The 13478-nt window shown below is 40.6% G+C and overlaps 1 protein-coding gene across 11 annotated transcripts in view; it reads left to right on the forward strand.

Moving 5' to 3' along the window:
* The window catches only part of fryb (furry homolog b (Drosophila)), a 63342-nt gene that overhangs the window by 41291 nt on the left and 8573 nt on the right, over positions 1 to 13478 (forward strand). For 5 of the 11 annotated variants that reach the window (XM_072445854.1, XM_072445857.1, XM_072445855.1 and 2 more), the window contains exons 33-54: positions 712 to 858; positions 930 to 1098; positions 1165 to 1255; positions 1834 to 1907; positions 3173 to 3323; positions 4136 to 4239; positions 4651 to 4742; positions 4822 to 4915; positions 5528 to 5747; positions 6175 to 6326; positions 6642 to 6829; positions 6902 to 6996; positions 7537 to 7741; positions 8057 to 8275; positions 8788 to 8986; positions 9069 to 9166; positions 9622 to 9792; positions 9876 to 10016; positions 10094 to 10279; positions 11029 to 11193; positions 12031 to 12105; positions 12204 to 12374. In XM_072445854.1, coding sequence (XP_072301955.1) covers positions 712 to 858; positions 930 to 1098; positions 1165 to 1255; positions 1834 to 1907; positions 3173 to 3323; positions 4136 to 4239; positions 4651 to 4742; positions 4822 to 4915; positions 5528 to 5747; positions 6175 to 6326; positions 6642 to 6829; positions 6902 to 6996; positions 7537 to 7741; positions 8057 to 8275; positions 8788 to 8986; positions 9069 to 9166; positions 9622 to 9792; positions 9876 to 10016; positions 10094 to 10279; positions 11029 to 11193; positions 12031 to 12105; positions 12204 to 12374 — 3207 coding nt within the window. Of the gene's footprint in view, positions 1 to 711; positions 859 to 929; positions 1099 to 1164; positions 1256 to 1833; positions 1908 to 3172; positions 3324 to 4135; positions 4240 to 4650; positions 4743 to 4821; positions 4916 to 5527; positions 5748 to 6174; positions 6327 to 6641; positions 6830 to 6901; positions 6997 to 7536; positions 7742 to 8056; positions 8276 to 8787; positions 8987 to 9068; positions 9167 to 9621; positions 9793 to 9875; positions 10017 to 10093; positions 10280 to 11028; positions 11194 to 12030; positions 12106 to 12203; positions 12375 to 12873; positions 13225 to 13478 lie in introns of those variants that run through there. The other 6 variants (XM_072445858.1, XM_072445864.1, XM_072445859.1 and 3 more) reach the window with 4 other exon arrangements.

Here is a 13478-nt window from a genome sequence, read left to right on the forward strand (position 1 = left end):
CTTTCTGCACTTTTTTGATTAATTTTACAGATATTTCACATCTTTCTGACACTATTGACTATGACCACTATTACATTTAAAGGCATGTTTTGAACACATTTCTGTTTGACATAATATCATCTCAATATTGTTACCGAAACACACATAATATTCATTATTAATTAAAAAATAATACTATTTTCTGTCAATATTGCCCACCCCTTGGTACAGTCAGAGCTAAATTCAAACAATAGCGTCTCAAAGCTGGCACATGAAGCTGGCCCACTCACTTCCTGTTTTTATAATATTTTCTTCTTGACCTTTTACTGCTTCTTCACTCCTTGTTATACTGTATGTCCTGTTGAACATGTGTGCAGCACTTTAGTTAACTCTGTTTTTTTAAAAAGTGCTCTATAAGTTGAGTTTTATGCTGCACCACAACGCTGAAGCAAATTCCACTTTTGTCATGTTTGTACTGAGTTAGCACAGCATTACGACATCTGAATTCGACATTGTTGATTGTCTTCTTAATAAATCAAAACTATGGGTAAAATGTACTCGACGTGTTTCAGAATCAGAAGAAACTTTGAGAGAAAATGACCCAAAACAGGAAATCACTCGTCTGTGTTTTTGCCGCTTTTATAACGTGCTCTTTGCTCGTCTTGGACACACTTTTAAGTCTGAATTCATGTCAAATCTTTCGGTTCAACGTACGTGTCCTTTACATTGCAGTACGGAGATGAGGTCCCCGGTCCCGAGATCGAAAACGCCTGGAACGCTTTGGTCTCGAACGAAAGATGGAGCAACAACTTGCGAATAACGTTACAGTTCCTCATCAGCCTGTGCGGAGTCAGCAGCGACACCACACTATTGCCTTACGTACGCTTTCTATTCACACTTATCCTGTTGCTGCATTCCCGCGGCTAATCTGATTGTTTTGTATATTTCAGATCAAGAAGGTGGTGATTTACCTCTGTCGCAACAACACCATCCAAACCATGGAGGAGTTAATATTTGAACTTCAACAAACTGAGCCGGTCAACCCTGTGGTTTTACACTGCGACAACCCTCCCTTTTATCGCTTCGCTGCTAGCAACAAAGCCTCCACGTCACAGACAGGTGAGACATGGGGAAATGATGAAAACAAGGAATAACATGACGGATAATGTTTTATGCATTGTCTAGGAACCACCTCAAGTAGTAACACGGTGGTGGCCGGTCCTGAAGTTCTCCCCGACACAGATGAGACCAAACTAGCCAGAGACAGCGACGATCGGTGAGTTTTTTTTCTAAGAAAAAAGAGTTTGACCTGTTTTCTGTTGTTTTTATCCGAGAAGACACATTATGCAAATATTTGTATAACATTTTAGCCATGTTATAATTGTTGTCTCTTGCCATTTACCCCTTCGATGTTGTATTCAGAGTGATTCAAGCACGTTTGAGTGATGTACTCACTGTATTGCAATCTGTATATTTTTTTGGTGCTTAATCATTGATACACGTTTAATTCAGAAAAATCACGTCGCCTTTTTGATAAAATTAAGAAAAAAATCCGTTCCTCGTCTTTTTCTGGCAAAGCACTTTTTTTACAGTGGCAAATTAGAATGTGCAAAATATGAAATAAGGATCAAACACTAACTATACAGCAGATTAAACATCTTCTTTGATTTTGTAGATAGTAGCTTGATTATTGGTACACTCTAAAAAACTATCAACCAAAATATTGTATTGCCACGTGATTCAAACTGCTGCATATTTTATAAAATATCTCAGGTTAAAATGTAGACTTATTAAATTTAGGGTTCAGCTTAATTTCCTGATGAGTTTTACACATTTGTGTCATTTCTTTTACAGCAGGGCCAGGGCACACAACCGCCTAGAGTCCCGGTACAGTAACAGCTCCGGCGGCTCGTACGAAGATGAAAAGAGTGAGTGGATTTGTTTTTTCTCATGAGAAAATGTCCCAGACAGAGAAGCCTTGAGGGGTTCAGAGGCGACAGTCGTGTTCACACAGCTGCAGGACACGGATTCTCACTGTTTTCTGTCACTGAACTTCACCAGTAATGAATTTACACATGATCAGCGTTTGACAAATTGCTCTGTTTAAGTGAAGTGGTTTATTGTTGTATGTAGACAGCAGCACTAATATTTTAATGTGCGCTATGTAACTTTTCTTGTCACGCTTGTCTCCATGGGGATGCTGTTGATATGCTTTGCCTGGAATGTTCTACAGTGTGGCTTCAAAGTAAATCTATCTTGCATTTATTAAATTATGGGCGTTTGTATTGCTCAGAAACATGTATTCTTACTGTGATTGGGCTTGCCTCGCCACAGAACTGACCTGTCTCTTGGCCTGTCGACTCTAAAAGTTACATCGTGCACCTTTAAAACAGAATCTCGCATCATTATCAGGAACTAAAACCTTTTCCGCTGTTGCAAAAATGATGAAAACACACATTTTTGTCGAACTACCACAATTTCGTATCCGGTTACATTCCTCATACTTTGGACCGGTTTGGAATGCAATACTTCTTCTTCCTGATGCACGTGATTGTAGTTATGAAACAAGGGTCAATAAATCATCATTAACACACATACAAGTTCAACCACAGTAAAAAACACCCTTAAAGAAGTCGCACATTGCTGCAGGTCGTCTCCATGCTGCTGTCCAGACTCTCCAAAGTGTTGGCCCATAATGAATGTGAAGGAGTCAAGAGTTTCTGTGTTTTGTCTCTGCGTCACAACATTGTTTGTCACTTGTGATCTCTAAAGGGGATAAGAAAGCCAACGAATGCCGTGTAAGTCATAAACATACCGTGCACATATTTTGGGAGTGAGGTTTCTGTGAGTAAAGGCAAAACTAAAAGCGTTAGTATAAAGGCGACAAAATAATTATATCTTGATTTAAGTTTTTTCCCCCTCGAGATAATGAAATGTGCTCAAACGTGCCTGTAAATGTCTTGAGGTTCAAACATTACAATGGGGACCGTGCACTGGACACTTTTTGCACATTTTTGTTTTAACATTTTATCAGTTCACAGGCTTTTAGGGACACACATTCTCAATGGTATCCTGCCTACCTCTGCATCAATGTTGAATACTTCATTACTATCTAACAGTGTCGACCTACTCTGTGTTAGTGAGATATTTGTAACGAAACTACAGTATGAATATTCCTGTCCTGTTCTTGCAGCTGACCCTCTTCCGCCGTACGCCGGTTGGCTGCTGAGTGTTCTGGAAACCAACCGTCCGCAGCCGTTGCCGATGCCGGTGAACGGAGGATGCTGGGCCCCTCTGGTCGACTACCTCCCAGAAACCATCACGCCGAGAGGGCCCCTGCACAGGTACGAGGCCATGTGCTCAGAACAAACTGCTCTGCTTCTGTCGGTTTTACTGGGATTCCCTGTCGGTATCTCGCGCCATCTGCAGAGTGAGCACAGGCAGGTATTTGCGCGCAGCAGTCGCATTTTCCACAGATGGAGTGATAAAATTCAGGCAAGAATGAAAGCCAGTCAGATTACTGTCTCAGCTAAATGACGTGAAATATGTTCTGCATTTAGAACCTGCAAAATCATTTTGTCAGGAGACTTCCTCTTCCACTCAATTTGACATTTAGGAGGCGTGAACATACTGTGCATTGTATGTAAGTGTTTTAAATTACAGTTAGAGGTGGGAAATAAATTGAAGGATTGAGTATATCGTTTATAGCAAAAAGGCAACAAAAAGAGCTGATTAAAAACATAAAACAAGGATATAAGGGGACATGTTTGCACTTTTGTGATTATTTTACGGACATTTCACATTTGTCTGATGATTAAACCGCAACGAAGACATTTAAAGAAACATTTTAACACATTTCTGTTGGATTGACATAATATTGTCTTGAATATTGCTCATTGGCCAATATCACCTGCCCGTAATTACAGTGCCAATAAAACTACATATTCTAACAGCAGATCTTCCTCAGACCACTGAAAAGTCAGACCACGTCCTTTTGCCCTGATTCAAATACATTTAACATTTCAGTTCAGTTCTAGACCCAGTGGCACATTAAACCTTTTATCAAGTGCGTATTATAATCCCAGACAGTCCTTGCGAACCTCTTTGTTTGTGTGTCATTTTACATATCTATTTGACATAATTATCCTTTTCTCAGATGTAACATTGCGGTGATCTTCATGACGGAGATGGTGGTGGACCACAGTGTGAGAGAGGACTGGGCCCTGCACCTGCCGTTGCTGCTTCACGCCTTGTTTTTGGGTTTGTACCGCATCAAAACAATCCAAGCGTTTATTATAACCCAAACAGAATATTTCACCCAATCGTATTCCTGAGCTGCCTATTCGAGGTGTGGAGGTAAATACTTTGTGTCACATTCCTTTAACATCAGTTGAATAGGAAATGAAGTAAGAAAGAAGAAGAAGAAGAACAACAACAACAACAACAACATACCATCACACTTCTCATTCGTGTGACGTGATCCTGTCTGTCAGTAGTTGCCAGTAGTTCTTTGAATACTGCAGATGCATCCGACTTAATTACATTTCAAGAAATAATGACTAGGTGCAGGATATCAAAAGCTTTGTGGTTGTTTAAAAGCTGCCACGCACTCAAGAGTATTTGCGTGTACTTCACCGTGCTAGTGTTATAATATATGTTGGCGTGTGACAGGTCTGGACCACTACAGGCCTGAGGTGTATGAACACAGCAAACGTCTCCTCCTCCATCTGCTCATCGCTCTCTCCTGCAACAACAACTTTCAGGTCAGTGGAAGATCCGTGTTTGGTTTTTCTTTTCTTGGAGTAGCAGTGCGTTCGTAAAGCGTCTGTTTTGTGTCCCCAGGTTATTGCGTCTGTGTTGATGCTGACCAGAGAAATAAGTGACAACAAGACACTCACCATCAAGTCCGGCTATCACTCAGAATACCAGCAATCCCGTAAGTCTGGAAGCAGATTTACACCACGCAACGTCCTACAAAGAACGACCTGGCCTTTTAGTCTCAGTAAAAGTACTACTCTGCGTGTAATGGATTTAACTAGTGTTTTCACAGTACAAAAATCTAAAATTCAATTCGGGTACATAGGAAAAACTTGACACCGATTTCGATTCAACGATTATAACATGCTCTTTAAGAAAAAACTAATGGAATTTCTAACTCAGATCTGAATTTGCAGTTTTGACAGTGATTTTATTCATCATTATAAGCCGGGTAATGATTTTTTGACAGCTCTAGATTTAAATTTAGATTTAGATGATACGTTGCAGATGAGCGAAGGGAGGACATTCAGCAAATTGTCAGTATGTAACTCTTGAGGCTTTTTAAAACATGTGCATTCTCTGATAAAAATAAGTCGTAGAATCAAGTCGTGACATTGACAAGATTCAACCCATTTCATGCTCTACCGTCCTGTTCTATCAAATATACAAAAAATGCATGTAAAAGTACAAAAGATCCAAAGGTTTAACTATCTATAAGCTAATAATCCATCTTCACCATTACACAGTTTGTATGTAAGTTTACTGTATGTGAAATCCTCCTTTGTTTTAGATACTCCAGACTTCCTGAGAGAGTGGCAGGCTTCTCCGGTGGCAGACTCTGGCCTCAGCTCCACCTCAAACTCCTCCGTGGTCAGTCTGGGAGGGGGCAGCACCGCGGGCAGTGTGGGAAATCTGCCCATCGTTACCCCCGACGACCTGGAGGACCTGGAGGACGCGTCCAACGAAAACGACGAGAAGACGCACAAGCTTATCGAGTTTCTCTCCACAAGGTAAGTGCAACGCGTAAAGTCTCAACAGCAATTATTGGGTCATTTGCTGGTCGATTGGATTAAAAAAGGTTCAACTAAAGCAACACTGACCTTAGTTTAGATATAAACAAGCACTTTATTGGCCAAACTGTTTCAATAACTATAGAGGCGAGGAATCCTTGTAGTTGTTGTATCCATTAGTAGTTCCATTAGTGGTTTTATTGTTAGCAAAAAATAGCAAATTAACGATCACAAAGCCCCTGTTGAGTTTATTCCTGACATATGAAATGCTACTATGTAAATGTTATGTCTTTGTAAAGCCACAAGTTTGTGTTAAACCCTGCGTACCGAGCGCGTCCCGAGCGAGTGTGTGTGGGGGCTGTGTGTGGGTGCTGCATATTGCTGCTGTGCTAATGTGTCTGTGGTGACATGGTGGTGGGTAAAACAGTGCCTGGAGTACTGTGTTGTCCTTACTCAGAGCATTCGGGCCGCTGTGGGCGCATGAGGACATCACACCCAAAAATCCAAACTGTAAAAGCTCCGAGCAGCTCTCCAACTTCCTCCGCCACGTCGTCTCTGTCTTCAAGGAGTCCAAGTCGGGTGAGATAAATTACTTACTTTTTCCTAATCCTCCTTACAGCCTATCCATCTATCATCTATAAAGTCTGTTTTCTGCCAATTTGAGTTTAATTTGCTTTAGACGGATAAACATCTCACCTATATGTATAATGAATAATCTCATGTCATGTCAAAGCCATTTTTACACTGTATTATTTAACTTATCTCTTGTCTAAAGCCTAGATATACAATATTTTATCATCTTCCGAAAGTGGATCATATTAAAGGTGCATTATGTGAATTTTCTAGTGGGCAGTGCGTCGCCTGCTTGTTAAATTAATACTAATATTTCCACAGATTTCCACTTGGAGCAGCAGCTGAGTGACGTGGCTTTACAGACCGCTCTGTGCAGCTCTTCTCGTCATTACGCCGGGCGATCCTTCCAGATATTCCGAGCCCTCAAACAACCCATCAACAACCACGCCGTCGCCGACCTGGTGTCCCGACTGGTGGAGGTGGTGGGGGAGCACGGGGACGAGGTGCAGGTAAGGAGAAAACTGATCAAGACAAAGAAACATTGTTTATTTTTACTGAATGTATTTATATATTTTTCAAAGGGCTATGTGATGGAGGTGCTGCTGACTATGGAAGCAGTGGTGGTGAATCTAGCCGAGTGTTTGAAGAACAGTGACCTGATGGCAGCACTGACCAGGTAAGCATATGCAGTACAAAGCCATCGACTGTGTGTGAAAGTAAATCTCAAGTCTTAACGTCACAAGTCATTTCTTAATTTCCTCACTCACACATGTTAGGCCTTAGTTATGTTATTACTTGGTTTACGGATCTGCCGCACTTCGATTATTGATTTATACAATATAAATAAAATAAATAATTATATATATTTTTTTTTTACAAAGTACCGCCAAAAACGCAAAATAGCATTAAATTAAATGTAAAAAGCGGTATTAAGTCAAAAGATAAGAATGCGTGAAGCAACTTCTCGCCAAACTTCTGCGGGAGTCATTTATTTTGGAAAGCATTGTCGTGACGGAGCGGCGCCTTTTGAAATTGAAATTATATTGATATTTCGTCCGCCTGTGCAATATATTTCATTTAAAATCCGTAAACCAAGTAATAAAATAACTGCGGCCTTAGTAGTAGTATAATAGTTTGAATCCGTCCAAATAAAAGTTGTTTGAAAGCCCATATATCCACAGTATTTGAAGATATTACTGTCTGCGTCTCCCTGCAGGACGTCGTCACCGGACTTCTTACTGAGCGACAAACTGATGAACAGGAAGAGCACAGGGCAGCTGAACTTCCCCGGCCCGGGATTCGCAGGTTTAGCGTCGCAGCGTCACCAACGCTCCTACTCTGTCCCCAAGAAGTTTGGGGAGTACGGGAACCTCTCCAGCGACCCGCCTCGCAGCGCCACTCTAGACCGGATACAGGCAAGAGTAAATATTCAAGCATTTTATTCATTTATTCAACATGGACATTGGGATTGCAGAGGGCAAACCAGAGGCATTTGTAAACAGTGGTATATGCTGCTTTTGAACTATTACAATTTCACTTTACAACAACCCACGATAGACCAAAGATAATTGGTTATTTCATTGCTAAAAATGAATAAAAATGAAACTATATTATTGCAAACTGATCATGTATCGTGGAGAAACAGAGCTGCAAATACATACAGAATTACCAAATCAAACGTAATCACTAACTGCACTTTACTAACAATCCTCAAAGTTACATTTTGTTTTGAACAGGCTTGCAACAATGGCCTGGCCCGAGCAGGGAGGCCCCCAGGCTCCTGTTCGTCGTCGACCAATCGCATTGACCCGAGTGCTTTATCAGACCCCGCCCACATCTCACACCCTTCGTCGATACTGGCCACCGTCTTCTGGGTCGCGGTGTCTCTCATGGAATCGGACTTTGAGTTTGAATATCAGATGTCCCTCCGGCTTGTTCATAAACTGCTTTCAAAGGTAAAGTAAATACCAGTAATGATGTTGTCTCTCAGTTTGTGTATTTGTACCTCTCCTTTGGCGTAAAGTAGCAGGAGGAAATGCTCGGTGATGAGATGTTTAAATTGGAGAACACATTTCATAGAATTTCAGTTAATGAGTGAACATGCTGTAATAAAGGTGTCTGTCTAATCCCTCGGTTGTCCAGGTAGGTTCACTGGAAAAAGAAAATGGAATCTTGATCCTAAACTAGTTTCTCCAGAACTGAAGCAGCAACCTGAATATGCTAAATGTACTCTTATTTAAAATATTTAAAATCCAGTTGACAGAATAACATTTTCTTCTGCTATAATAAAGATGGTTTTCCAGTAGCAACAGTACATTTAGGTGTCGTAGCATTAGCACTTGTTTTTGTTCTCACTTGTTATTGGCTATTTCTAATTTGGTGTCATCCTGTACTGAAGTAACAGCAGTTTGACGTGCAGTAATAATACCTTACGTGTCACTCATAAAGTCCTATCTCCTCTTCTCAGGTGCCCTTAGACCGAATAGAGAACCGCGAGCGTCTGGAGAAGCTGCAGGCTCAGTTGGGATGGAGCGGTTTCCCCGGGATACAGCAGCTCTTACTGAAGGGCTTCACGTCTCAGGTGACCTCTGACCTCACGCTGCAGCTCTTCTGCCAGCTCACTCCGGTGTCTCGAGTGGCCGTCGTCGACAGCTCCACGTCCATAGGTCTGTCAGGCTACAAAGACACAACTTCTCTCCTAATTACTAATGACTGTCCAGGGCTTGACTTTGTGTTTGTTTCCTGCAGGTTTTCCTCTGAATGTGTTGTGTCTTCTGCCACACCTGGTCCAGCACTTTTCACATCCGACTCAGTTTTGTAAAGAGAGCGCTGAAAGGATTGCACAGGTACAGTTCTTCCTCCAGGATGTTGTTCTGGATGTTACTCATACCTATGCTTTATGCCAGACATCGTATCAAACTAAATGAGCTCCACAATTAAGAATGTCACAGGATTTGATATTGTCCGCAAATAGTCGCATTCAAAGCATATTTGAAGCATAATCGGTGAAGGATACATTCATATTTACACACGTACCACATGTAAAGTTGGAATAAACCCGGAACTAAACCTGAACTAGACCAAGACTAGAACCAGATCAAACCGAGTCTACATCAGGACAAATCTGGGGTCAAACCACAAACCCACCTATTGTTAAAAAGATTGCACTTTTTAGTACATTTACCATTTAAATATACTTAATTACTGTATTCAACCAGAATTAAACTAGATGCAGCCTGACTTCCTTTTTGAAAGCCGTTTGAAAGTTTTTTTCAATATATTTTGCTTCTTTGTCTTTTAGGTCTGTTTAGTTGAAAAGAACACTAAACTGTCCCATCTGGCTCATGTGATGACCCTGTACAAAACACGCTCCTACACACGAGACCCCTTCTCCTGGGTCAGTGTGGTCTGCCGCTACCTCCACGAAGCCTTTTCAGACATCACTTTGAACATGGTCACGTATATGGCTGAGGTGAGCATCCAAAATATCCATAAATGACTGCTTAGAAATGTGTCGTGTGGTGAAATGTTTTTGTTTTTTTCCACTCTCCACAGCTGCTGGACAAAGGCCTTCCCAGCATGCAGCAGTCTCTCTTACAAATCATTTACTGCCTCCTGAGTCACATGGATCTGACTGCGATACAAGTGAAACAATTCAACGGCGACGTTATGAAGACTATTGAGAAGTTTGTGCAGGTAAATTATCTTCCATATAATCGCGTCATAATAACTCTTAAGTGTTTTTAAATACGTCCTGTTTTCTGACTCTTCAGACGGTGCATTGGAAAGACGCCTTAAACATCTTGAAGCTGGTGGTATCTCGCTCTGCCAGTTTGGTTCATCCCGTTTACAGACACTCGGACGGCGACCTCTCGAACCTGGAGGTCAGCCGCGTGTGGGACGGCTCGGCCAAAGCTCTGCCCGGGAAAACGCTGGACTTCACGTTTGACATTTCAGAGGTTTGGAGCAAAATATAACCACCTGCATGAAAAGGTCCACTGACAGAAATGTGCAAAGGAAGTGGTAGTTGTACTTTTTAAAATGGTGTGGGATTTTCATGGTTCAGTATAGTTTGGATATTGGATATTATGATTATATTTAGGTATATTTTATTAACTTTTTTTTTGTTTCCTTTATCTTTATCTTTATATTTGTACCTTACTTGACACAGCTTTTGCTATTTTTGTTACCTTAATTATTTATCATTATTATTTTGTATTATTATATTGTAATAAAGTTTGTTTAAGTCTAGTCTAATATAGTAAATATGTGGGTAAAAAGATGCTGAAGATAAGGAAGAATGTACAAGAAATATACACTATGCTTTTTAAAAACGATGTGTGTTGGTTTTTGAGAAGAGAAGCAGAGTTAGATGGAAATACTATTCAATATTTACAAAATACCAGTTGACCCATGACCTATAGACATTAAAATCAAAACAATATCAGTTATGTGTGAGAGGATTATTACTCATTATAGCAGGTTTTGCCCGAATTGTTTGCACATTTACTACTGACAATTATTCGCAAAATTATGGTAATATTTCGTGTCAAATCTGGTTTGATTTTAAGCTTTAATGCTTCTCTTTTGTCTGTTTTCCTTTTATTTGTTGCTCCTCAGTTATTCATTTATTGCTCCTTTACCTTCTTACAGCTTCGTCGAGTATCTTTAAAATCACTCTGTGAATAAAACGATTGTCCTTGTGCAGACTCCGGTGATCGGCCGGCGGTTTGATGAGCTCCAGGGGTCCGGGGGCAGAGAGGGCAAAGCCAGAGCGATGGCAGTGACCAGCAGCACCTCCTCCACATCGTCCGGATCCAACTCCAACACCATCCTCGTCCCTGTCAGCTGGAGGCGCCCGCAGTCCTCGCAGGTACGATCCCCCCGAAAGGACACGCCTAATGGGGCTGTCGCTGAGGGAGCGCCTTTCGCCTGAAGCCGTGTCAGTCCTGAGGCGGAGGAGCAAGTGCTGGAACCGTAACGTCGTGTTCCGGGGCCGTCTGAGCTGCCACTGTCGCTGTAGAACAAGTGTTTGAAGACAGTGCTTCTCAAACAGACAAACGAGGACTAAAACTGGGAAGACTTGATGCGATTAAATTAACTCTTATGTGGGATTTAAATACTATTATCAATTAGGTTATAATCACTTAAAAAGATACATTTGAGTTTTACAATGAATTAAGCTCAGTTGGCTACGTAAAGGCTGATTTACCAGTTTACCTGATTTGTAAACTGTGAAATGAAGAATTTACTTGTTCCTAGTTCTCCTTTAGCACATTTCTAGTATTCACATACTCGCATACTTTTTTTTGCTCACTAGACAGAGAAGTGAAGCAGCTCTCTTCCTAATATAGCAACACACATGGCTTTTTCTTACAGGTTTGCAGTAGATTAAATGTTTTCTAATTAAATGAAGACAGCGTGTAGCGGTCTGATTTTTAAAAAGTTCTGATTTCACAACACACTTGGGAAAAACGCATTACCCAAAAGGTTGGGTGATGCTGCTTTAATTTTAAAAGAGACATCACATTCCCGCTCCAGTATTGTTCAGAGTGGAGTGGTTCTCAATATTAAGACCTTATATTGCTGTTATATTTTGTCAGAATGAATACAGTTCTATGCAGTTTACTGGTGTTATATATTCACAGAAAATGCTTAAAAGTTATGTCTGAATTACTGATAATGTCTTTTCTCTGTGACTTTCTTCTAGAAACGAACCAGGGAGAAACTGGTAAATGTTTTGTCACTCTGCGGACAGGAAGTGGGACTTACAAAGAACCCGTCTGTAAGCAGCCCACCACTTTCATTTCTTTTTACAAATTATTCCACATCTTGAATCAACAAATCACAGAGTACTTACACGTTTTGCGTCTTGTCGTCCAGGTGATCTTCTCGTCGTGCGGAGACCTGGACATGATGGAGATGAGGGAGAGCGGCGTGTCCTCGGAGGAAGGCGGGACGCGCGAGGACACTCTGGACGACACTGCGAGCGAGCAGCAGTTCAGGGTCTTCAGAGACTTTGACTTCCTCGACGTAGAGCTGGAGGACGGAGAGGTGAGATTTTATGTCTTCAAAACGATTTTTTACATTATGAACACATTTATTTCATGGAGAAAAAGTAGATTTGTTAATTTAGTGCATCCAAATTCAACAAATGCAGTGTTTTCTAACTAATGGGAAGGAAGTGGATCATAGGAAAGTTGTAAATAATTAATAGAAATCTACAGTCTTTTAAAAAAACTACCTTCATTTTAACTTCAATGATTATTAAAAACTATGAATAACACTTTCTTTTTGGTCCCCTTCCACCATCTGGACATCAGTAGTACATCAAGTTAAACGATTTTTTGCCATTTTATACAATTTTCATTTAAATAATCGATTAGACAAAGTTATGATCCAAGCTGTATTTGTTTTTAGTAAATTTACATATACATTTGTTTTAGCTTGCCTTTCTTAGTTGACAGATTCTAAAGTTTAAAGTGCTGATGTCTGTCCCTGCTCTTGTGCCTCTGTAACCCTGTGTCTCTCTCTCTCCCCCTCGCTGCCTCAGGAGCTGCAGGTAAGGCCCCTCACACTGAGCACGCTCACTAGCCTCCATCAGCTCTGGTGTTGCTGGCTTCTTTTTCTTTTGTATAGCTTATTTATTTGAACTATTTATTGATTCATGTATGAAACTTTATTACGCTTCATTCGCTCTTATGGCTTGGTTTCAGAACTACAGACATTTCTGACAACATTGATATTTGTCATAAATGAAAAGTATATTTTGGGGAATAACGTATGTTTTCAAGATAAATAAACAGCTTTTCCAGCATATTTCCATGCCTTAAATAACATGCGTGCATCTTGTGCTTGTCCGTAGACACATAGCGACCATTTATTATCAAAGGAGGGCATCCCCAAGGTCGTCAGATTGTTAATAAGCTTTTAAATTTGGAGAAAGAAAATCTAAACCTTACTTAATCAAAAATATGTTGCAAACTATATCCAGTTGAAGCCATTAAATGTATCTGTTTCATAAGTAAAATAAGAGTAAAGGGGTTAGAGTTAAAGATGGATTTAAATTTGGCATTGAATGAAGTCAATAATATTATAAACATCTTAAAATCCATAGTTTCCTCTCAATAACCCTGGAGGTGCCCTGACAGAAGCAGT

The sequence above is a fragment of the Eucyclogobius newberryi genome, unplaced genomic scaffold, assembly GCF_026437365.1.
Source record: "Eucyclogobius newberryi isolate DKJ021-1_F unplaced genomic scaffold, fEucNew1.0.hap1 SCAF_15, whole genome shotgun sequence".
Classification (NCBI taxonomy): Eukaryota; Metazoa; Chordata; class Actinopteri; order Gobiiformes; family Gobiidae; genus Eucyclogobius; species Eucyclogobius newberryi.